General features: G+C 37.4%; 1 protein-coding gene across 1 annotated transcript in view; it reads left to right on the plus strand.

Moving 5' to 3' along the window:
- Positions 1 to 25,473, plus strand: part of CFAP47 (cilia and flagella associated protein 47) — an 890,592-nt gene that overhangs the window by 226,048 nt on the left and 639,071 nt on the right. Inside the window, 1 exon segment of the mRNA XM_078146130.1 lies at positions 10,496 to 10,688. Within this exon segment, the coding sequence (XP_078002256.1) occupies positions 10,496 to 10,688 (193 nt within the window).

Here is a 25,473-nt window from a genome sequence, read left to right on the forward strand (position 1 = left end):
TATCACGAGGCTTTTGGAGATGTCTTAGTACTGTATAGCCTTGTATTGCGGAGAGGGGTTAAGTATATCAAAGTCAGTCATCACTCAATGTGGCTGTTACTGTGTACAACATTCTCCTGGTTCTGCTCACTTCACTCAGCATCAAACCATACAAGTCTTTCCAGGTTTATCTGAAGTCTGCCTGTTCATCATTTCTTATAGCACCATAGTATTCCATTACAGTCATATCGCATTCACAATTATGATAACTATCTGTGTCTTTCTCTTTATCCATTCCCCCCCTTTTATGCTTTTCTTTCTCCTTTCTCCTTTTTCCTCTTCACAGCCTCCCTCAGTCCCACCTCCCCCCTCCCTTTTCTTTCTCCTTTTCTCTTCTACTGCCTATATGGCATGTTAGATTTCTGTACCTAAGTGATTATGTTATTCCCTTCTTCAGCCAAATCGAATGAGAGTAAGGTTCAAACAATGCTCACCTCCCTTCTTTCCCTCTGCTGTAATAGGTTTTTGTGCCTTTTCCTGTGATGTAATTTACCCTTGTCTGACTCCTCCTTTCCTTTTTTCTCAGTACATTTTCTTAGATCAGATTAATTCACTTACTTGGATCCATTTAACCCACTTAATTCAATTTTTTTTCATCATTACATCAAAGTCAATTTACACCCACCCCCTTTATGTATACTCCTTTAACGTGGTATAATAACAATATATTTCTCAAGAGTTATAAGTGTCATCTTCCCTTGTTGGGAAGAGTTTGCCCTTATTAATAACATGTTATTTCTTTCTGTCCTGTTTACCTTTTTATGTCTCTTTTGAATCTTGTATTTGAGATCAAATTTTCTGTTGAGCTCTAGTCTTTTTATCAGGAAAGTATGGAAGTCCCCTATTTTGTTGAATATCCATCACCTCCCCTGAAAGATCATGCTTATTTTTGCTGGGTAGCTGATCCTTGACAGTAATCCAAGCTGCTTTGCCTTACAGAATATCATATTCCACACCCTATGGTCTTTTAATGTAGAAGCTGCAAGGTCCTGTGTAATCCTGACTGTGGTTCCATGACATTTAAATTGTTTCTTTCTGGCTGTTTGCAGCATTTTCTCTTTGACCTGGTAATTTTGGAATTTGGCTACTATATTCCTTGGTGTTTTCAATTTGGGATCTCTTTCAGGAGGTGATTGGTGGATTCTTTCTATGGTTATTTTACCCTCTGGTTCTAGGACCTCAGGGCAGTTTTCATTTATGATTTTCTGAAAGATACTGTCCAGGCTCTTTCTTTCATTGTAATTTTCAGGTAGACCAATAATTTTTAAATTGTCTCTCCTGTATCTATTTTCCAGGCCAGTTGTTTTACCAATGAAATATTTTGCATTTTCATCTATTTTTTCATTCTTTTGTTTGTGTTGACTGATTCTTGCTCTCTCATAGAGCCATTACCTTCCATATGCTCAATTCTAATTGTTAACAAATTGTTTTCTTCTATTAGATTTGGTACCTCCTTCTCCATTTGGTCAATTGCATTTTTTAGGGACTCGTTTTCCTCAATGTACTTTTTTCCCAGTTGGCCAATTGTATTTTTTAGGGATTTGTTTTCTTCAGTGTACTTTTTTTTTCCAGTTGGCCAATTATATTTTTTAAGGACTTGTTTTCTACAGTTAATTTTTGTCCTTTCTTTTCCAAGCTATTGACTCTCTCTTGGATACCTCTTATTTTTTTTCCCCATTTTTAATTCTACCTCTCACATTTGACTTTTAAAATCCTTCTTGAGCTCTTCTAAGAAGGCTTTTTGGGATTCATACCAGTTCATATTCCCTTTTGAGGTTGCAGATGTGAGTTTGTTGACAGTGTTGTCCTCTTCAGAATTTCTGCCTTGATCTTCACTCTTTCCATTATAAGAATCTATCATACGTTTCTTTTTGCTCATGGTGTCTCCTTATTTCCTGGCCTTTGAAGAGATTGGGCTCTCCTGCTGGGAGCAGAGGGCACTGACCCAAGCTTCTTGTATTGGGAGCCTAGAGCCTGGTCAATGGCTTTGTGTGCTGGGACCTCCAATGTTGGCAGTTGGAGGCTGTAGGATTCTGGCAACTTACCTGGTGTTGGTCTACAAACAGCAATACTGGAACTCTAGGGGTAGGATTGGGTAGTGTGGCTCCTGGATATTTCCTGCTCACCTAAGCCTTTCCTTCCTTTTGCTTTCTTCATCTCTTTTCAGATGGATTTTGTAGGGTGTTTATCCATCTGGGGCCCCCTGGAGTGCTGCTTCCTTTAGTTTTGCTGAGGCACTGGGAGAGCTAGTTGCTGCCAGGGCACCTGGTGGTTTTCTGAGCTGTCTTCCACTGGTTCCCTTGCCCTCAATGAGGCACTTGGGGTCCAGGTGTTGGTGTTTGCCTGCTTCACCATCTGGGCTTCAGGATGTCCTCCTGGTATGCTGAGGTGGGGCTTTCCACTAGCTTTCAGGGATGCCTCCCTTTCTGTACTGCTCCCCTTCCCCTAGGGCAAGAGGGGCCTTTCCTGTTAATTCCTCACGCTACCTGGGCTACTGGATTGCTGTACCCCATCTTTATTCTGGTTCAGCTGTTCCAGGGTTTTTCCTGGGGTGATTTTCTGGGCTTTCAGGGGTAAACAAGGGAGAATGAGAGAGACTTACTCCGCCATCTTGGCTCCTGGAAGCAGAAATCCCTATCATTTCTTATAGCATAATAGTATTCCATTACGTTCATGTAACACAACTTGTTCAGCCATTCCTCAATTGATGGACATACTCTCTATTTCCAATTCTTTGCCACCACAAAAAGAGCTGCTATAAATATTTTTGTACATGTGGGTCCTTTTCCCATTTGTGTAATCTCTTTGGAATACAGCCCTAGAAGTGCTATTGCTGGGCCAAAGGGTGTGTTCATTTTTGTAGCCCTTTGGGCATAGTGAGGAAGATAATTCTTTGAAAATTAGCATTGGGCAAGTGGAAGCTAATGACTCCATGAGATATCAAGAAGCAATAAAACAAAAGAGAAACAATGAAAAAATGTGAAATATCTCATTGGAAAAACAACTGACCTGGAAAATAGATTGAGGAGAGATGATTTAAGAATTATTAGACTACCTGACATCCTTGATAAAAACAGGACCTAGACATTATCTTTCAAAAATTTATCAACAAAAACTGCTCGGATGTTCTAGAACCAGAGGGTAAAATAGAAATTGAAAGAATTCGCTAATTGCCTCCTAAAAGAGATCTTAAAACAAAAACTCTCAGGAATATTGTAGCCAAATTCCAGAGCTCCTAGGTCAAGGAAAAATATTGCAAGCAGCCAAAACAGAAACAATTGAAGTATAGTGAAGCCACAGTCAGGATAACACAAGATTTACTGGCTTCTACCTTAAAGGATTGGAGGGCTTGGAATATGATATTACAGAAGACAAAGGAGCTAAGATTACAACCAAGGATCACATACACAGTAAATTTTAGTATAATCCTTCAGGGTTAAAATTGGACATTCAATGAAATAGGAGACTTTCAGGCATTCCTGATGAAATGACCAGGCATGAATAGAAAATTTGACTTTCAAGTACAAGACTCAAGTGAAGCATAAAGAGGTAAACATGAAAGAGAAATCTTAAGGAGTTCACTAAGTTTAAAGCATTACATTCCTACATGGGAAGATGGCAGTTGTAAGTCCTGAGAACTTTCTTATTAATGGGATGGTTAGAAGGATACATAGAGAGTATCAGTCTGAATTGAATATGATGGGATGATATAAAGATAAAATTAAGGGGTGAGAAAGAGGAATACACTGGGAGAAGGGGGAAGAGAGAAGTAGAATGGGGTAAATTTTCTCACATAAAAGAAGTATAAAACAGCTTTTACACTGGAAAGGAAAATGGGATTGTAGGTGGGAGCACTTTCCTTGGAATTGGCTCTGAGAAAGAACAGCATACACACTCAGATGGGAATAGAAATCTATGTGACCTTATAGAAAAATAGGGGGGTGGGGAATAAGAGAAGACAGGAGAGCTAATAGAAGGGAGGGAAGATTAGGGAGGTAAAAGTCAGAAGCAAAACACTTTTGAAGGTGGACAGCATGAAAGGAGAGAGAGAGAATGTGCAATAAATGTGGGGGAAAAGGATGAAGGGAAATAGTAATCATAACTGTGAGAAAAAGTTACAAGTTTCTCTGATAAAGCCCTCATTTCTCAAATATATAGAGAACTGAGTGAAATTTATATAAATAAGAGCCATTCCCCAATTGATAAGTGATCAAAGGAAATAAACACGTTTTCAAAGTAAACAAAGCAATCTATAGTCATATGAGAAGTGTACTAAATTATTGTTGATTAGAGAAATACAAATTAAAATAACTTTGAGGTACCACACACACACACACACACACACACACACACACACACACACACACACACACACATACACACACACACACACACACACACACATACACACAAACACAAACACACAGATTGGCTCATATGACCCAAAAGGAAAATGACAAATGTTGGAGGGGATGTGGGAAAATTGAGACACTAATGCACAGCTGGTGAAATTGTGAACTGATTCAACCATTCTGTAGACCAATTTGGAACTATGCTGAAAGGGCAATAGAACCACGCATACCGTTTGACCAAGCAATACCACTACCAGGTCTGTATACCAAAGAGATGAAGAACAAAAGGGAAAAGGACCTATATGTACAAAAATATTTATAGTGGCTTTTTTTGTGGTGGTAAAGTACTAGAAATTGGGGGGATCTGTATCAATAGGGGAATGGCTGAACAAGCTGTGGTATGTGATTGTGATGCAATACAATTGTGCTGTAAAGAAGGGTGAGTAGGATGCTCTCAGGCAGAACTGGAATGACTTTCACGAACTGATGCAAAGTGAACAGAACCAGGAGAATTGTGTACACAGTAATAGTAATGTTGTACAAATATCAACTATGATTGAGTTAGCTAATCTCAGCAACACAATCACCCAAGACAGTTCTGAAGGACTTATGATGAAAAATACTAGCAATCTCCAGAGAAAGAACTGATGCAGGGAGAAAATTTGGAACTCAAATAAAAAATTGTTAAATTTATTTTACATGTAATTGGGGAAAAATAAAATATTAAATAATTTAAAAAAGAACTGGTTATAGCAAGTGTGAGGTTTCCAGCTCACTGTTAAAAAATAGTAGAGTATAAAATGGTACATCCCACTTCCTTCTGATTTACCAGACTGATGTGTACAGTAAAACTTCCTCTGATGTACAGTTAAAAATATCTGTCTCTCTTAGCCCATAATCCGTAACAATATATTGGATGTTGTAGATGGAAACCGTTATTGGAACATTTGTTTGAGGGATAAAAGATATCAAGGGAGACTTTGGAAAATGCCCTGCTGTAATCTAGGGATATTATGTCATTGGCATTTTTCTGATCTACCATTATAATTACCTTATCAGTAGAAGGATGTGAAGATAGTTTGGCATAATTTGTTCTTGAGGAACCCATCAGAGTTTTGCACTGATCACTTTCTAATAGAAATGCTCACAATTCCATCTCTTTAAAAATACATTCTAGATCTCCTTGACCTCTGACCTTCTGACATTGTCAATCTTCGTCCATGGGTAACTCTCAACACTTGATTTATCTGCTCCTGTTTCCTGGAAGAAGGAGTTCCTAGAGAAATTTACAGAAGTTAATTTCACTCGCTACAAATTTATGGTGCACGATCTTGGCCAACCCCTTGCTACTGCTTAATAATACTACTCTACTTTTATTGACTCTTTATCTAATTACCCATAGGAACTATTAAAAACCTTTTCTCCTTTTCCCACACTCCCAATCAAATTTTACCCCTTTCATACTTAATGATGATTTGCCTTCTTTAGTGAACATATTGAGGCCATGAAATGTGAGCTCCCTAAGTTCCCTTCTTCCTTTCTGCCATACTTTTCTCCCATATTACTCACTTTCTCTTTCTCCATCAATCAAAAGGCATTTAATAAACACCTACAGTGTATCAAGTACCATACTGGGGCTTGAGCGTACAGCAGTCCCTAACCTCAATGACTTTATATCCTATTGAGGAAGACAACATAAGTGAATAAAAATGTGTCCATCCTCTCTCTCAGTTGATGACTTCATACTTTGCTGAGAAAATAGAGGCTACTAAGAGAATTGATCTTTATGGAGTCAGGTGTGCACAACTCCTCATTTTAGTTACCAGGAAAAAAAAGACAAAGGGGGGATCTCCATCTGAAGCATCTAAATGATTTAATTGACTCTGCAGAACTAAGAGCTTCCCAAGCCAATGGAACTCTGCTGAAGAGCTAAAGACTTTCCTATTACCAGTTAGGATTCCCAAGTTTGTAACATCCATCCCAAGCCTTAGACATTCTACCTCCTCTATTAGCCTAATGAGCCACCATAGATGAAGACCTGACTCTTTAAGAATGATGATTTACCAGCTTGATTTACCAACAACTTTACTCATTATGAGAAGGGCATATGCATGTGGATGTTAGTGGTTATTTATCTAGTAACATGATATATGTTGTGAGTTTTTTCATTTGTTTGTTTTTTTGAGTGGGGAGGGAGTCCTGGCAAGTCCTCTCAGTTGCGTGAGCAGTATGGCTAGCATGGGAGAGAGCCTTGAGATATTGGGTTGATTGCATGTTCATTTATATTTACTCCATTTATTTTTATTACATGGCTGTGGCTCTGGCCATGTCTAAACAGTGTGGTATCTGGAGACAATAGAACTGGAAAATCCAGTGTGAGGATCAATGAAGGAACTTTGCTGATGCCAATTTCCACATACAGTTGTTTGTAAAGCACGTCAGTGCCCATCGAAGACTTTATATACCCTCTGCCAAATTGAATAATCAGGCTGATGGCCTAACAAAAATAGAATTTGGGAAATGGACCTATTACTAATCTGGACATAGGACCTGTGATGCTGTGTTGAAGTGAACACAGAAACACATGTTTCTAACTAAGGAAGAGGAAGCTACTTTGTTCCAATGTTGTTCTTTGTTGTAATACTCAGCTCTGAAAGACCAGTCTAGAAACCATATGTTTACTTACATATTGATTATACAGGTTCTTCCCTGTCATCTCAAGGCAAGAGAGTTGCCCTTATTACAATTAGTACATATTCAGGATATGGTATTACTCTATCAGTTGAATCCACCACCACGGCAGGGACCTTCATTGCTTGCAAGGAATGTGTTTTCCCTTTTGGGTCTCTCTACACGACTGTCTCTGGTAAAGATACGCATTTCACGATGAAGGAGGTTCATGATTGGGCCTTCCAGTATCATATACTCTGGGTTTTCAAGTTCCTGTGCTAAACACTCAGACCACTTTCTTCCCACTGAAAATTTGCTCCAAGAGGCAAGCTTTTTGCCATACTTTGCTGGGGGCTAAGCTTCTATGACACTTCTCAGGCAGTTCCATGCCCTTACTACACTACTTGGACCTTCATCTCCACAAACTCCATGTTCTTTGAAACCTAGGCTCTATCCCTGAATCACCTAGCTCTGATAGCCAAGACTTTGTCTTATCTTGTTGGACTTATGTTTCCACGCTACCTCCTTGACTAGCTCATGCCATGCATGATACCCCTACTAGATGCTTTTATATGGTGTCTCCCTCCATTCAAATGTGAACTTGAAGGTAGGAACTGTCTTGCTTATATTTGTGCCCCAGATCTTAGTACAGCTTGGCACATACTGAATGCTGGATAAATCTCAATCTCTCCCTCCCTTGTGCGCTCTCTCTCTCTCTCTCTCTCTCTCTCTCTCTCTCTCTCTCTCTCTCTCTCTCTCTCTCTCTCTCTCTCTCTCTCTCCCCCTGCCCCTAGTCATCTGTCCATAGACAACTGGGATTATTGAACATTGGAATGGCTCTTGAATAATGTCCCTGACTTACATCATTGCGTGTATGTGTATAGATGTGTATGAACACAAACATTTATCTATAGAGATATGTATATGTACATATACATATATGTATACATATAAACAATACATAAATACTTATCCTTCTATATATAAGATTCTTAAGGGTAAGGTCTTCTTCATTTTTTTCTGTACCCAGAATCTAGCATTGTATCTGACCATATGTTTATACGACCTGTAATGATGGGGCTGGGAGCAATAATAATTGTTAGGATCATTTGGGCCACTTTGTTGAAATTTGATGGATTGGAATGAAGAAGGCAGGGAGACCCAATCAGTTGGGCTAGTTAGAGATTCCCTATATCAATAAAATTTTATGTCTTGTACCCTTTAAAATTGGTAAACTGTAGAACCACCAGAAAAGGACATCCAGGAAAGTGAAGGACCTTGAGATCATTTCATGTAAAGATTGATTAAATTGAAGTTACGTGGCCTGGAGAAGAAAAGGCCTGGTGAAGGTGGGGCACGAAACCTGACTTTAAATATCTGAACAACCACCAAATCGAAGAGTAATCGTAGTTGTTTAAATTGTCCCTAGTCAGCATAAACTAAAACTATTGGATGGGGAGTTGCAAAGAAGAATATTTAGGCTTGAAGAAAGAGAAATCTTCCTAAAAATGAAAAATGAATTGGCTACCTCAGGAAGTTTTGGGTTCCACCTTATAACAGGCCTTCCAATAAAGGCTGGATGACTACTGGTTGGCTGTGCTGTAGAAAGAAAGTTTGTTTACATATTCTTTGCATCAGATGTCCTCTTGAAACCCCTCCTAATTCCGAGCATCTGTAGTGGTGTGATCCTGCTGGCTGCAAGGTTTTTGGGACCTGCCCATTATTCTCTGTTCTGTACTGGTGGTGACTGCCTGCCTTTACCCTTGTTAGGATTCTAACCTTTCTCTACTTTGTCTATAGGCTGAAAACAGAGTCATCTTTCAACTGTGGATATCTGACTTAAGTTCCTTACAAGAAGAAAAGAGTAGTCTAACGTTGGTTTCTAATTCATCTATTAAGTCCTTAAGAATGAGTAAGGAAAATGGAATGAATAATATTTGAAGCTCTTTTATTCCATTGCTAACAGAAAAGAAATAGGTTTATAATGATACCCCACATATACAGATATCTGGAAACCCTCTCTTTCTAAAATGAAAATGAAAATGAAAAAAGGGAAATGAATAAATGAATGAGCAAGTGAATGATAACAGGTTTATTAAGTGTTTTACTATGTATTGAGCACTGTGCTAAGCACTTGGGATGCAAATATAAAAGCAAAGACAGTCATTGCACTCAAAGAGTTTTAATTCTTATAAGGAAAAAAACACCTTTTGAAAGTCATGGAAAAGGAGGGGCACTTAAGTTTGGAAAGTTATAGGAATGGTAAGTAGGGGGACAGTAGAAAAAAATGACTTCTGCACAGCTAAAAGAGATTCCATAGCATCTTAAAATTCATTCATTTTATTTGCAAGGAGAGGCTCTCTCACAGAACCTATTTATTTTTATTTTCCACACAAGTTTTTTTGTTCTAAACCTAGGCATTGAATTACTTATTATTCCTAAATTCTAAGCCATCAAATTAGGCCATCTTTTGTCTTAATTCTTACCTAGCCCTTATTTGTTGAAAGGGCATTGCTGCAGACAAACTGAGGCCTGGGAAAGACCTTAATTTCGAAAGGCCAACGTCACCCACTTCATCCCAGGCCATCACCAGTCCTCTTGACTTATGTCTTGCCCAATGGAATTTAATGACTCTGGAACAGAGTGTGACGCTGACGCCTTTGTGTAGCTCTGCCTCACTTAAATCCAATTCATGTTCAAGTGAAGATGGCACCCTTGGGATGTCACTGGTCTTTTTTGAGAACAAGGAACAAACAACAAGTACAACAGCAGATTTGAATCATCAATCTAGAAGGGGCAGGCATGCTGAGAGCAATAAAGGGAAAAGACAATCTGTCTTTTATGTCTTCTAATCTTTACCACTTTTGTTTAGAAAGTCCTTTCAGAAAAAAAGGAAGTCCCTGTCTTTGGCTCTATCTTTATAATCAACTAATGTTTTTCTCTCAATATAAGAGACTGACATACTACTCTTATTTATGAAACAGAAAATTTTGGCCTGAATAAACATTAATGGTCTACAATTTCCTGACTCTTCCTTTGATGTAAAATGCAATTTCTCTGTGGATGAAAGTTATCTTAGAATTCCTGATGTTCTTGTCAAATACAAAACTGATAGTGAGTTCTCCTTCACTGGAGGTCTACATATAGCACAGACAGTCACTTGTTGGGGATATTGTACATATTGTATTATGCTTTAGACAGGAGATGGACTAGATGGCTCTAAGATCACTTCCAGCCTTTAGATTGTATGACTGTGAGTCCATCAAAACCCTCCACTTGTCTTCAGAAAAGACATGTATCTATACTGAAAAGTTTGTCTCCCCTTCTTATGAATTAATAAACATCATAGTTCCTCAGCTTCTCTTCAGATATTTTTTGCCATCTTGTCACTATGTCTGGGTTTTGTGAAAATGATTTTTTTTCTCTCATTTCAGGTGCTTGTTCTTTCTCGGATAGTACCGTTGAGTAGCAATAACATGCCTACCATCAACATTCAGAATACTCCAAGGATCGACCCACACTTTTTGTCTAGTAATGTGTACTCTAAACCTGAAAGGACCCTGCTGAGTTGGATGAATACAAATTATGAGAATACCAGATGCAAGATATGGAAAAACTGTGATAAGGGTGAGCTTATTACATAAATGTGTATATATGCACATACACATACACCTAAACATGGATATGTATATATGCATGTATATACACATAAACATGTGTATGTGTATATACATGTACATGCATTTAATTAATAACATGCGTAAAGATTCTTGTCTATTTTATATATTGCTAAACGTCATGATTCTCTAGCTTCTCTACAAATATTGGCTTGTCCTCTTATCCCACACATACATACACACATACACACATACATACATACATACATACATACATACACACACTTATTTAATCAATTACTTATTTGATGGTAGCAGACAAAATCAACCAAATGGGAACTAAGATGACTTTTGACTCTAATTGTCTCTGTTCTGGGAGCCAGATGGCATTGGTTTTCGTTTTGACTCTTTAACAAACTAGCTGCATGATTTTTACAAGTCACTCTCTCATCTTCATTTTTCTCGTCTATTACATGGAGATCATGACAGTTGTCTTGACTATCTTATTGGGTAATTGTGAATATTGAATGAAATCACATGTATGTAAGTCCTTTAAAAACTGATGCTTTATGTAAATATAAGGTAATGTTATTTAAAGTTACAATTTATTTTATTTGGGACAATCAAATGCAGATTTACAAATGTACTTAATAATTATAAAATTAATTTTGTCTAAATTTGTGCTTTTTATATTCTACAATTTGTGCTGAGATAAATTTGAGGCTTAATTAGAAAACAGTATAATATATACTGTTGTTGTATCTATAGCTAACATTATTTAACTTGAAAAGGCTACAAGGAAAGACTAAAGTGGAAGGAGAGTTGGTACATAATTTTTTGCACATAGATGATTATGTACTCAGTTCAGCCACTGAAGCTGAGATGTAACAAAGTATGGATTGATTTTCTGCTGCTTTGTGCTAATTTTGGCCTAACAATTAACACAAAGAAGACAGAGGTTCTCCATCACGCCATCAACACGTGGAACCATAGGTTATAGCAAATGGAGAAATATTGAATACTGTGGATAAATTCACTTACCTTGACAATATGGGGTTGACTCAGGCATTCCATGAGTTAGCTCAGTGTTTGAGAGGCTCTGAAGGAAAGTATTGGAGAGAAGAGGCATTAGACTGCCTACCAAACTGAAGGTCTAGAGAGCTGTACTAATTGTTGAATGCCTATGAAACCTGGACAGTCTATCAGTGCCATACCAGGAAACTGTATCACTTCCATTTACATTATCTTAGGAAGGTTCTGAAGATCACCTGGCAGAATAAGATACCAGTCACTGAGGTCATTTCTTCAGCTGAACTGTCAAGCATTCAAATTTTACTGCACAGAGCACAACTCCAATGGGCTGGCTACATTGTTCAAATGCCAAATGTCTGTTTGCCTAAAAGGCTATTTTACAGAGAACTCTTTTTGCAAATGATCGCATGGGAGTCAGAAGAAGAAATACAAGGACACTCAAGTTCTCTCTGAAGAACTTTGGAACTGATTTTGTGATATGGGAGACATTGGCAAAGGACTGTTCAACACAAAGAAGGCACTGTGCTCTATGAAGGAAGCAGAATTGCAATAGATCTATGAAGGAAGCAGAATTGCAATAGATCAAAAGAAACACGAGATGAATAAATTTAGCTATCTCCACTCCAAATAATCATGTGGACTTTTTGTGCCCAACCTGTGGTAGAGCCTCCTGAGCTCATACTGGTCTGATCAGCCACAGTCAGGCACACTGTACCTTGACTCCAATATAGTGATGTCATTTTTGTCCTCTTAGAGAATGAAGGACAACAACCATTGAACATAACTCAGTAATACCTGATGGATTTTGTGGTGGTTTCATTAAACACAGCATACTGAGACAAGCAATTACTTGCTTTGTGCACCATCGCAGGGGCTAGTGTAACTCCTGGCCAGCCCTGGACGTATGGGCCTACTTTTTAAAGATATAATTGAACTCATCTCCAAGAATCTTTAGCAACCTTTTATCTGGGCAGAATTCAAACCTATTTATTTTGCTTAACTTGTCTTCCTTATTAGTAGTGCTTTAGGCAAAGAGTTATGATTTTCATTGGATTTAATTATGTTTCCTCTCTTCTGAATAGAGTTAATTTATTACATACCTATTATGTTATATATTTTCCCACCCTCTTTCTTAATTTTTTCCCCACCTTTCCCAAAGACAAAAGTAGGTGGGTAAAGCAATTATTTGTACTGTTGGGGCTGAAATTTTAGGGAAACTGGTCAGCTCTGTTTGTGTGAATCACTTGAGTTTTTATTTCTCCTTCAGCTTAAGCCCTCCTTTGTGAGGCCTATTCAGTGCTCTAAATGGAATATTCAAGGGGTGGTAATTGTGGTGGAAATGGGAAATATAATTTCAAAACATATATGCAAATTATTACTGCTGACTAAACAAGTGATAGAAAGTTTGCAGAAGTTAAAAGGAGAATTTTGATTACACAAAATTGAAGAGATTTTGCATAGACAAAACCAGTACAGTTAAAATGGAAAGGAAAACAATTAACTGGCAAAAACCAAACCAAACCAAACAAAACCCCAACAACTTTGCAGCTATTTAAAAAAGAAATTCTTATATGCAAGGTAAATAAGGACTTGATTAAAATATAGAAAGATAGCAGCCAAAAAAAAAGAAAGAAAGAAAGAAAGAAAGATAGCAGCCATTCCTCAACAGAGTCATATTGAAGGAGATCAACAGGCAGTTTTCAAAGGAAGAAATTCAAGCTATCAATAACCATTTGAAAAAAAATGCTCTAAGTTACTAATAAGAGAAATCACAAATTAAACAAATCTAGGGCTGTAGTTCATACCTAATCAGATTGTTGAAGATGACAGAAAAGGAAAATACCATTTGTTGGATTGACTTTGGAAAAACAGCCACATATTAATACACTTTTGGTAAAGTTTGGAATTATTCCAGCCATTCTGGAAAGCAATTTGGAAGTACATCCCCAAAGTCACTAAACGCTATACCCTTCACCCTAATGATACCACAACTAGATTTCTATCTTAAAGAAATCATAGAAGGAAGAAAAGCACTCATACATACAAATATATTTATAGGAGGCCTCTTATTATAGAAATGGATTGGAGAATAAGGGGATATCCATTAGGGAAGAGCTGAACAGATTATATGTGAACAGGAAGGGGAAATTTCAGAGATCCTGGGAAGAATGATGAACTAACACAGACTATAGTGAGTAGAACCAGGATAATTTATGTAATATGAATATTGTAAAGACAAACACCTTTTAAAGGCTTAAGAACTCTAATTTATGCAGTGGCCAGCCATGATTCCAGAAGACTTATGATGAAGTATGCTACTGATCTCCTGACAGAGAGATGACATTCAAGTTGCAGAATGAAATGAACATTTCCAGATATTGACAATGTGGCAATTAATTTTGTTTGGTTAAGTGTACTTGTTATAAAAGGCTTTCTTTTCTTTTTTTATTTTGTGGAGGGAGTTTCAGGAGCAAGGGGGAGGCTAGTGGTTGTTAAACAAAAAAGAAAGAAAGAAAAAAGAATGATAAAAGAACAATTGAAGCATTTAAATGAAATGTCTCTAAGGTCTTTTCCAGCTCTGACATTCATGATTCCATGATTCCATTTGCTTTGGGTACCTGAGGTTTAATTTGTGATTTTTTTCTATTTCATGACATGAAAAGCTATAATATACTTTCAGGGATTCAAATCACTGTTTCCATCTGAGACAATGTACTCTGCTTCCCTCCTCCGACCCTTACTACACTGATTCTCACACTAAGCAAATGTAGCCCTGGTCCCCACAGGTCTCCTGTGTGATTCTCAGACTCTTCACTATTTCCCAGGTTCAATATACTATTTTTGTCACCATCTATTCAAATATAATTCTAAGTGCTCATTCAAATGAATCTCTACATTACATTAAACCAAATAACACTTGAATTTAGAGCAAAAAGACATATAATTAAAACTTAACAGAATGGTAAATGAGATGGAATTAAATTTGATAGCAAACATTTTTTAGCACCCATACCACATGGTTATAAACCACTCTGCTTGTTCTCTTTCCTCTCAGTCTTCATTCCACAGTCCACAGAATGCTATTGACTTGTCTTACCACTGCTACCTGGGGGTGGCTCTTGACTTCTCAGGTACCCAAATACAAGCCCTTCATTGTATCTCTCCCTATCACTACCAAGTGTCTTCAATTATTTCCCTCAAGCTCCTTGTGGTATTGATTTCCTATATGTCACAGCCCCCAAGAGGTTCCTATCCTCTTTTTCAACTTTATCCACTAAAAGTTTGCTTATCCAATCAAATCAGTGATGTTGCCATGTTACAAAGCTCATGTGTAGTCTTCTGGAAGATAGAATTGTCAGAGAATTTTACTCAGTGAGTGAGGCTGTCCTGGCTTAAAGCATTGTAAGAACATGGAGGTCACAAACACAATTTACACAATACTATGGAAGAAAATATTACTAAAAGGCAGAAAATGGAACACGAGTGAATAACCACTAGTCTCCAAAATATACGTAAAAATCTCCAGAATCTCTTTAAGTACTGGATGTGAGCTGCCTCTGGTCCCCACCCAGTCTTGCCTTGACCCAGTGGTCCCTGCCATTAAAAGGGAAGGGGAAAAGAAAGGGAAGAAAATATGCACTTATGTAACATCTACTCTCTGTCAGTCACTGTGTTAAGTGCTTTTATAAATATTATTTCATTTGATCCTCACAACAACAAGAGGTTAAGTGACTTGCCCAGGGTCACATAGATAGTAAAGATAGACAAGGGTAGGATGGAGACATAAAATGTTTCTTTTTTTCTGGCTCATTCTCCCTCCTTAATGGTTCTGTCACTATGAAATCCACCTGTTTTTTAGGCCAGATTCTAAAGTTGGAAAAGACAGAAGTCCTCTCCTTCCAACCCTGTAAGAGGTGAAAAACAATTATTTCTCAAAAACTAAGTTCTTCTTCCACAGCTGGCTCTCTTCTCTGTTGCCAGAGGTCCCCACACTCCTTGGAGCTGCTTCCTGCTTGCATGAATAAATGAAGCATTATTATGTGAAAAAAAGGGGTTACTAGGTGGTGCAGAACTGAAGTCAGGAAGACTCACCTTCCTGAGTTCAAATGTGACCTCAGACACTAGCTATGTATGTTTTTTTTTTGGGGGGGTAGGCAATGGGCTTAAGTGACTTGCCCAAGGTCACACAGCTAGTAAGTATTATATGTCTGAGGCCGGATTTGAACTCAGGTCCTCCTGAATCCAGGGCCGGACCACCTAGCTGCCCCTAATGTATGTTTTTTTTTAAATAACCTCTTCCAATCATTATTTAATTTGGGGAGAATAATATTTAACATCCCCAGTAACAGTCTTCTTTTTGTTCAGCGTTATGGTAGAGGAATGAAGGTTCATCCTGCATTCTACATTGTTTATAAAGTTTTATGGGCACTCATATAGAACTAAAGCTTTATTTTTTGGTAGCTTCAAAACAGTGATACAGTTCAGTCACTGAGAATATATTGCATAATAACAGCAAGCTATTCCATTTGGTTGCCAATGCAGAGTAGCAGTCAATGATTTCAGTGACTTATTTGATGAATTCAATCTTTTATTAATATCTTTTAGGCTATTATAGTATACATATGATATGTTATATTGTATGTGACATTATATAATATATTGTATATTATATAAATAAATAAAAATCTTAGGATGGCAATCTAATGCTCAATGATTATTGTGGTAGGAACAGCTCTTGTTTTGTGCATGCTGGTATGGTCATTGAAGAGGGTAGGCAGGACATTTTGTTTCCTTGCTATTTGAGGGGGACTCAGGAGTGCTTGGCTTTAGAATGTTCACCTTGCCTGTCATTATCTGCTCTCTGGGGAGTCCTTTCCTGACTATGCTGATTGTCCATGAGAAGTTGAGTGTCATTGAAAACCATACATCCTTTTAATTAATTCTTTTAATCGTTGATTTAGGAAAGTGTTTTTTAATTACAGTTTTTATCTTCTTTGAGTGCTCGTTGCATTTTTAAGCCTTTGAACCTGCTTTAGGCGAGGCAGAAAATAATTTTGTAGTTAAGTGGGTTCGTAACTGCTTGAACAAACACACTCAAACAATGTTGATTAATAAATGGGTATGAAGATTCTCTTTTTACGTGGAACAAAACTTTCTTTGTCTGTCCTTGATCCTGTTTTAGCCAACATTTGTGTCAGTAACTTGAAGGTATAAAAGGCAGGTCTATTACTCTTTGCACCTTACAAAATAGAGTGATGTGGTCAAGGACAATCAGGCTGCAAAACAAGACAAAACCAAAATACCCACAGGCTGGAATGGTGTGCTGAAACCTATAGGATTGCATTTAGCAGGGATAAATAGGAAGATTGGTATTTAGAAGGAAAAAAATCAATTTCTCAATTTCAGGATACTTTAATAGTAACTTATTAGAAAAAAAGAGGCAAAACTTTCAAAGTTAAACACAAACACTGTAAACCAACAATGTGATTTGTCTTTTAAAATAATTATTGCAAGTTTACGCCATCATAATCCCATTAGACTACTCATGCAGTATTGCATTCAATTTAGACATTAAAGTGTAAATGTCTCATTACACTTTAAAAGAGACATTGGTAAACCAGAAAGCATCCAGAGGTAAATGACCAGGATCTTGAAGAGACAAGATATCATTTAAGAAGTAGTTGAAGGAATTGGGGTATCTTTAGCCCAGAGAAAAGAAAATTTGGGGGATATGTCAAGGCTATCATCAGCTAAATGAAGGATTGTCAAATGGTAGAGGGCAGCTATGTGGCACAGTGGATAGAGTGCTGGGCTTACAGTCAGAAAGACTTATCTTCCTGAGTTCAGATCTGGCCTCCATATAATTGCTAGATGTGTGACTCTGACCCTTTTTGCCTCAGTTTCTTCATCTGTAAAATGAGCTGGAGAAAGAAATGTCAAACCACTCCAGTATCTCTGCCAAATAAACCCCAAATAGGGTCACAAAGAGGCAGACAAACCTGAAACATGACTGAACAACAACAAATGGTAGAAGTATTAGAATTATTCTTTGTAACTTCAGAGGATAGAACTAGGACCAATGGGTATCTCTTTTTTTGACCAATGAATATCTTATAGTATTATTTATTTTCTCATCTCCTTCAACCCTAATAATTTTCTTTGTAATTGAATTTAGGCATGTTTTAAGATCCTATAAAATTCTTCATAACAGTTAGTACTGCCTATAAATGCAATAGGCTGACTTGAAAAGCTTCCGATCACTGGATGTGGATATTCAAGTAGCGGTGTGATGGCCATCAGTAGGCAAGGTTTAAGAAAAAATTCCTGCAATGGAATCAAGATTGGACTAAGATTTCTTCCAGTTCCAAGATTCTTTGATTAAGTGACAGCTATTGTCCATAAAAAGGAAAAAGAGTTGGTAGATTCATACATTATTGTAGTTGTTGGTGGCTAGCTTAGTGCTGGAGTTCATAGGGCACTGAATGAGGAGTCAGGAAGCCCTGAGCTCAAATCTGGTTTTTGCTGTATCTTCATTCCCATCATGCACACTGCATATGGACATCCCTTTAGGTTCTGTTCCTTCTGTTTTTACTCCATTATATATCATTTAGTGATATCACCAACTTCCATGGGTTCAATTATCATACTTATGAAGATGATTATGAAGAGAGAGAATGGAAAGAGGAATTCAGGATAAGTATTGTGTAGCATGGGCTTTCCCTAGGTTCCTCTGGACCTTAACCCTATTCAATATAAGTGAGCCATTAAAACTTCATTACTTATTCTGGAAATACTGGAAAAGACCATAAAGATTATTCAAATAATTTTCCTTTCTTAATTTATAGCTGTGAAAATAGGCATGTGAAGATTAAACTTATTGCCTGAAGTCATACCTCTAGTTGGTAGAAGAGCTAGGATGAAAACCCAATACTCTTTTTTAGCACACAGTATTTCTATTTCTTCCCCAAAATGTATAGCACCTAAAAGACACTAAATGAAAGCTGATTGTGATGTGAAATTAAAAAAAAATCATAATGGTAATATTTAGAAAAAATAGTCAGCAGCAAGGAAAATAGAAGAAAAGTCTTCAAGAGGGAGGGGAGGAGAAAAAGGAAACCTATTAGATAAGAAAAGAAATTGGAGTAGGGTGAGGGAATGAAGGAAAATAGACAAATTCAGGCAAATAGAAAGAAGGAAGTAGAATTGTTAATATAATTTGAAGAAAAAGAGATCTTAATATATATTTCCTTAGGGCAAATGAAGAATCTGATACTTTTGAATTTTTGCCATTTAAATCAATTAAAGAGGATGTCAGGGACTGATTTTCAATGTATCTGAAGGAGGGAAAAGTATGAAAGAATTTGGAACAATATTAGACCTTATTATTATCAAAAAAGGAGTAATCAAATAACACCTATAAGTACTGACCCAATTACTCTTTTTAATTTTCTTTATAGACCTCACAAACACAAGTACTGACACAGGGAACTTAATATATAATGTTAGGTAAACATATATTAACAACCAAAGCAACTGCAGTTACATTTCATCATATCATATAACATGTATGAGTTTCATCATAAGAAATTTATATTAGCCATGATTAAATAGAGTACAGGTGTGTTGGCAAACTGCCAAATGGAGACTCTGGCTCAAATTGCAAAATATAATGTGAGTTATGGTAAGTTTACTGAGCTCATCTTTTTCTCTTTCTGGACATCATAGGAAGATTGTACATTTGGTCAAAAATGAGAGTCTTTATTTGGCTGAAAAGACTTGTACAGCTTGATTGTTTAAAGCATAAAATGTTTTTAATTATGTATAAATCTACTTTCTCTTTTTCATTTTGCTCTCTGTAGAACATTGAGACTTATTAAAAAAATCCTTTCATAGTCTCAGCAAATGAATATGTAAAATAAGAGAATATGCTCCAGTGACATTATAATAGTCACTACAAACTAGAAAAATAAAACGTATGTGCAATTTGAATATAATTGTTTCTTTGCAGTTACAAATTCTGTTCCTTTCCTACCACCCCTTCACTGCCAAATATATCATAAATGGCCTCTTCCTTATACCCTCCTTAATTTGTCCTGAGGTTTTATCTCTTAGTGCAGGAAGCGAAAGGAAAGTCCTCCACCTAGAACAGGGATTCTTAATCTTCTTTGTGTCATACTCTTCTCTGGCAATATGGCAACTCCTATGGTTATTGTTGTTCAGTCATTTCTGACTCTGTGACCCCATTTGGGGTTTTCTTGGCAAAGATACTGGAATGGTTTGTGATTTCCTTCTTGATCTCATTTTACAGATGAGGAAACAGAGGCAAATAGGGTTAAGTGACTTGGTCAGGGTCACACAGACAGCAAGTGTCTGAGGCCAGATTTGAATTCAGGTCTTCCTGACTCTAGACCTGGCCCTCTATCTACTATACACTTTAAGGATTACAAATATTACAAATATTATCTCATTTTATTCTCACAACAATCTTAGGAGGTAGGTGCTATCTGTCATTATCCCTATCTTACAGGTAGAAAACTGAGGTAGATAGAGACAAAGGGAACCAATATTATACTAAATATGGCTATCAAAATGTTTTTAAAAGTTCATGGACCCTAGGCTACGTACTGTCTCCAAAGTCACTAATGACCTCTTACTTGCCACATCTAAGGGCCCTTTCTCAGTTCTCATCCTTCTTGACCTCTCTGCAACCTGTGACAGTGCCAATAATTCTCTTCCCTTTGATACTCTCTTCTCTCTAGGTCACCAGGACACTACACTCTCTTGGTCTTTCTCCTACCTATTTGACCACAGATTTCAGTCTCTTTTGCTTCTCCATGCAGGTCCTGTCCCCAAAACATGGGTGCCCCACAGGCTGTGTCCTGGGCCCTCTGTCTTCTCCATCTGTACTACTTCACTTGGGATCTCATCAGCTCCCATGGATTCAGTTATCATCTCTATGATGATGACTATCAGATCTACTTATTCAGCACTGATCTCTCTCTATTGCCCTCAAGTTTTTTATCTCCAGCTACTTATTAGATGTCCAGAACTGAACGTTCATCTTATCCACATCTTAAATTTGGTGTGTCCAATACTGAGTTCATTGCTTTACCCTTAAACCCTTTTCCCTTCCACACTTCCCTGTTATTGTTGATAGCATAATTATCTTCCCAGCCCCACAGACTCACAACTCCAGTGCTATCTTTGACTGCACACACTCTCTCACTGCCCCATCCTCCACTTCCTGCCTCTGTCATATTTGTTGCTGAGACCTATCATTTTCACACTCATCTGTTGGATGTGCCCTTTCTCTTGTCTGATACTGCCACCACCCTGACAATCGGTCTCCCTGCCACAAATGTCTTCCCACTCCAGTTCATCCTTCACTAAGCAGCCAACCTGAAGTGCAGGTTTGAACTGTGTCACTCTACTACTCTGCAAACTCCTGCATCAAATATAAGCCCTTCTCTCCCATCTTTCTAGCCTTCTTACAACTTATGTTCTTCCCTAACCCCTTGTATCCTAAGATTCAGAGATGCTGTCCTCCTCACTGTTTTCAAACAAGACATTTCGTTTCTTGGTCCCCAGCTCCTGTAATGTCCTGGTTTCCTTATCTTTGTCTACTGGCTTCCTTCATGTTGAGCTAAAATCCCATCTTCTGCAGGAAGCTTTTCCCAATTCCTCTTAAGTCTAGTGTCCTCCTTCAATCCCTTTTTCTCCTGTATATAGAGTTATTTGTACATATTTATTTGTATGTTGTTGGCAGGGGCTGTCCTTTGCTTTTCTTTGTATCCCTAGTTCTTAGCTCAGTGCCTGGCAGATAGTAGGCACTTAATAAATGCTTATTGACTTATTTGTAGCAGTGAACATCTCTGGAAGAAGATTGAGCGCTAGCAAACTAGTGCCATATTGTTATCAGGAGATAATAAGATCAACCTGACTGGAGTAGAGGGTTTGGGTTAGGATAGCAGGAAATAACTGGCTGGAGGGTAGGCAATTTATAGACAGCCTTAAAAGCCAGGTTGAACAATTTGGAATTTATCCTGTAGAAATCCAGGAGCCATTGAAGATTCTTGAGGAGGACCATGATGAAATCAGTCTTAGGGAGAATGTACAAATACAGAATCTCAGAGTTGGAAGGAAACCCAGAGGCCCTGTGATCCAAATTTAATCTGATTAATGCTACTTTCTACAACAGAGGTGTCAAACATGACTGCATACACCTGTGAGAGCAGATAAACATATGATTGGGAAATAGTTAACAAAATGAACAATAATACTATATAGAACATAGACAATGTTAATATGTGTTTTTCTAAATCAACATGTTAACCATTGGGATTCTTCTGTACAGCTTAGTGGCCTCTTTATTTCTATTTGATTTGATACCACGGCTCTATGATGTATCCAGCAAGGCTTTGCTCAAAGATTTATGGTTTGGTGGCAGAGTGTAAAATGACTTGGGATGGAAAAATACTGGAAGACAGGATACCATTTGATCCTCTCCACTGAATCAGAAACAGAAATCTGTTTCATCAGAAACAGATCTATTACATCTGAAGAGTTTCCCTAGTCATCTTCTCCCAAGACAGCTAGATGGTGCAATGGATTGAGTGCTAAGCCTGGAATTAGGAAGATTTGAGTTCAGATCTGGCCTCAGACTCTTACTAGTTGGGTGACCTTCAGAAAGTCACTTAACTTATGTCTGTCTCAGTTTCCCAAATGTGAAATGGGGATAATAACAGTACTTACCTTATTGGATTGTATAAGAATCAAATGAGATATTTGTGAAGTCCTGAGCATAGTGCCTATGTATATGATAGGTACTTTAAAATTTCCAGAGCAGTGGAAAAGCATGTGGCCTTGCAGCCACATGATGTTTTAATAACTAGAGGTGAGAGCTTATTGTAAAAATAAATAAATAAGCAAACAAACAAACAAATAAATAAACAAAAAAATTTCCTATATTTGAAAGCCCTTTGGCCTACATACCTTGTTATATAGGCATTTGTTCTGAATGTGGTAAAAATCAAGAGATATTTTTCACTTAATAAATGACCATCTGCCTTGATAAGAATAAGAAAGTCTTTGAGATGACTGACTGGTAGTGAGGATTTGACAGAATACATCTTTGATCCCATACACCTAGCCTTCTGTTTGTGCTAGCACCTTGAATTATGTGTCTTTAAGTACTTACCGAATCATGAACATTAAGCATAAAATGTTTTTCCCATTAGCATTTTTTTTTCTTCCCTCCTGAGCACCTTCATTCAGTGGGCATGCCTCTGCTGAAGTGCTCTCTGAGTAATTCCTCTCGACCCTTTGATTCAGGAGGAGTTTTAGAAGGCTATTGGAAATTTTATTTTTCTCTAATAGTCTTGTAGCTCTGAAGTCAGCCACAGACAAATTTGAAGCATTCATTAATGTTTCTGTCATGACTAAGTACTTTCATTTGATTCCCCATTCAGCACAATCCTCAAACTAGTACTTTTGAACTCTGTTTGGAAAGAGCAGTTCTGAAGAAATGATACTTTGCATTTAAATTGCAATCATTATAAAATGTTTTTGATGAAGTAATAATTGTAGTTTCTTATGAATAGAAATGACGACATTTATATTATTAGGATATTGAAGTATTTTCTTTGGAGTACAAATGCTGTGAATATATATGTGTGTATGTGTGTGTGTGTATATATATATATATATATATATACATATATATATACACACACACACACATACACACACATACATACACACATGTATAAGCTTGATAGCTTTCATGATATTTGAAATTACTATGATTACTATGATGTAGAATCATTGAAAGTTAGTTCTTTAAGGGCTGTTAGAGACTATTAGAGATTATTTTATCCAATGCCCTCATTTTATAGTTGGTACAGTGGATAAAGTGCCTGACTTGGAGTTAGAAAGACTAGAGTTCAAATGTGACCTCAAAAACTCACTAGCTATATGTCCCTGGGCAAGTCATTTAATCTGGGCTTGCCTCAGTTTCCTTATCTACCTCCCAGGGTTGTTGTGAGGAATCAATGAGCTATTAGTCGTAAAGTGCTCAGCACAGTGCCTGGCATATAGTAGGTGCTATATAAATGTTAGCTATTATTATAAGAATATTTTCCCTCTTATTCTTTGCTATCACTTGGGTATAATGTTATATCTTATGCTTTCTGCCTCTACCTGTTTTATAACGAAAGTCCCAAGTCTAATTGGTTAGCCCTCTGAGATAACAATTATATCAGGCTTTCAACTATTGGCAAGCCTTCTACCTTTTTTATATTTTGGCTTGACTTTACATTCCAGGGTACCCAGTTGTCTGATTTTCTGGGTAAGTTATTTAGCTATCTTTAATTCTGTCAAACTTCTTTATGGCCTGCCTAATAGTATCTTTGGCAACCTCCTGCTCTTCTGCAATCACTGGCTTCACCCCAATTCTTAGCATAAATATTGCACTTCTAATTCATGAATGATTTCTACTAGTAAGCTAATAATAGTCCCAATTAGTGAGAATAATGAACCCCCTGAAATAGGCACATGTATTCAAATTTGTACTATTTGAAGTTATAATTATGTGAAGTACGGTAATTGGTTCCAGCCCAATAAAAATGAACTACATGAATTCAAATGACGTGGCCACTTTAGGAGAATCCCTTCTGTATTTGCAGTAATTGGGATCCAGCTAGTTCAAATAGAGTTGAATTCTCTATTTTGGGGAGGAATCCTCTCTGCAGAGGTCCCAGCGGCCCCCAAAAGGTCTCTTGGTTCTTAATAAATCTAATCTTATCTACAGTTAAAAATACAGAAATTCTGTCTTTCTCCATTCTTTCATTGTTTCATTTCATCAAGTCATACTAAAAGCTGGCACTGACTTAAGAGATCATCTAAACCCTAGCTAGGTGTCAGCTAAGTGGTGCAGTGGATAGAATACTGGGCATGGAGTTGGGAAGACTCATGTTCCTGAGTTTGGGTCCAGCCTCAGACACTTAGTAGCTGTGTGACTCTGGACAAGTCACTTAACCCTGTTTGCCTCAGTTTCCTCATTTGTAAAATGAGCTGGAGAAGGAAATGGCAAAACTACTCCAGTTAATAATTAAACAATTCTGATCTACAGGGCAGTAATATAGAAGATGGGAACATAGAGACTGAAGAAATTTTTCAGGTCTCTGAAGCACCTTTGGGTAGGCACAGTTCATCAAGGTATTTTTGTCCCCCAAGCAAGGTCTTTTATAATTGAGTCAATAAGCAAAGAAAGAAAACAGGTGCTCACCCTGGCAGTCAGTCTCCTAAGTGTAACATTTTTTGTTTGCTGTTCAAATTCCCCCATGGCTATTTTCCTCCCTTAGGTGGATTCTAGTAGCTAGGTATTTCTCCTGTACAGTCTGAAGCTCCCTCTAACCGGGCTCTCTTGGGCTGGAAAGATTGGTCTTTTAAGCACTGAACTACAAATCCCAGGGCCCTCTAAACAGCCTGTTACAAATTGTTAAAAACAGCAATTAACAATTCAGTTTTCAGTTGTAAATCACTGCTCTTAAAACTAGCAAGCATTAGGCCTTCCAGCTTTTCCTTTGTTTTTTAGAGGATGGAGGAAGGAGCATGCATTGTTTATGTTTAAACAGCTTATGACAGCTGAGTTTTATATAGCTAGTTTCTTAATGAAAACAATGATACTATTTATAAGAATTTGTTTTTTGAGACTTGGCCTGTGAACCTGGTCCAACTGTAAAAAATCCCTCTTTTGTTAGGAT

Source organism: Phascolarctos cinereus, unplaced genomic scaffold, assembly GCF_003287225.1.
Source record: "Phascolarctos cinereus isolate Bilbo 61053 unplaced genomic scaffold, phaCin_HiC Scaffold_726;HRSCAF=1367, whole genome shotgun sequence".
Taxonomy (NCBI): Eukaryota; Metazoa; Chordata; class Mammalia; order Diprotodontia; family Phascolarctidae; genus Phascolarctos; species Phascolarctos cinereus.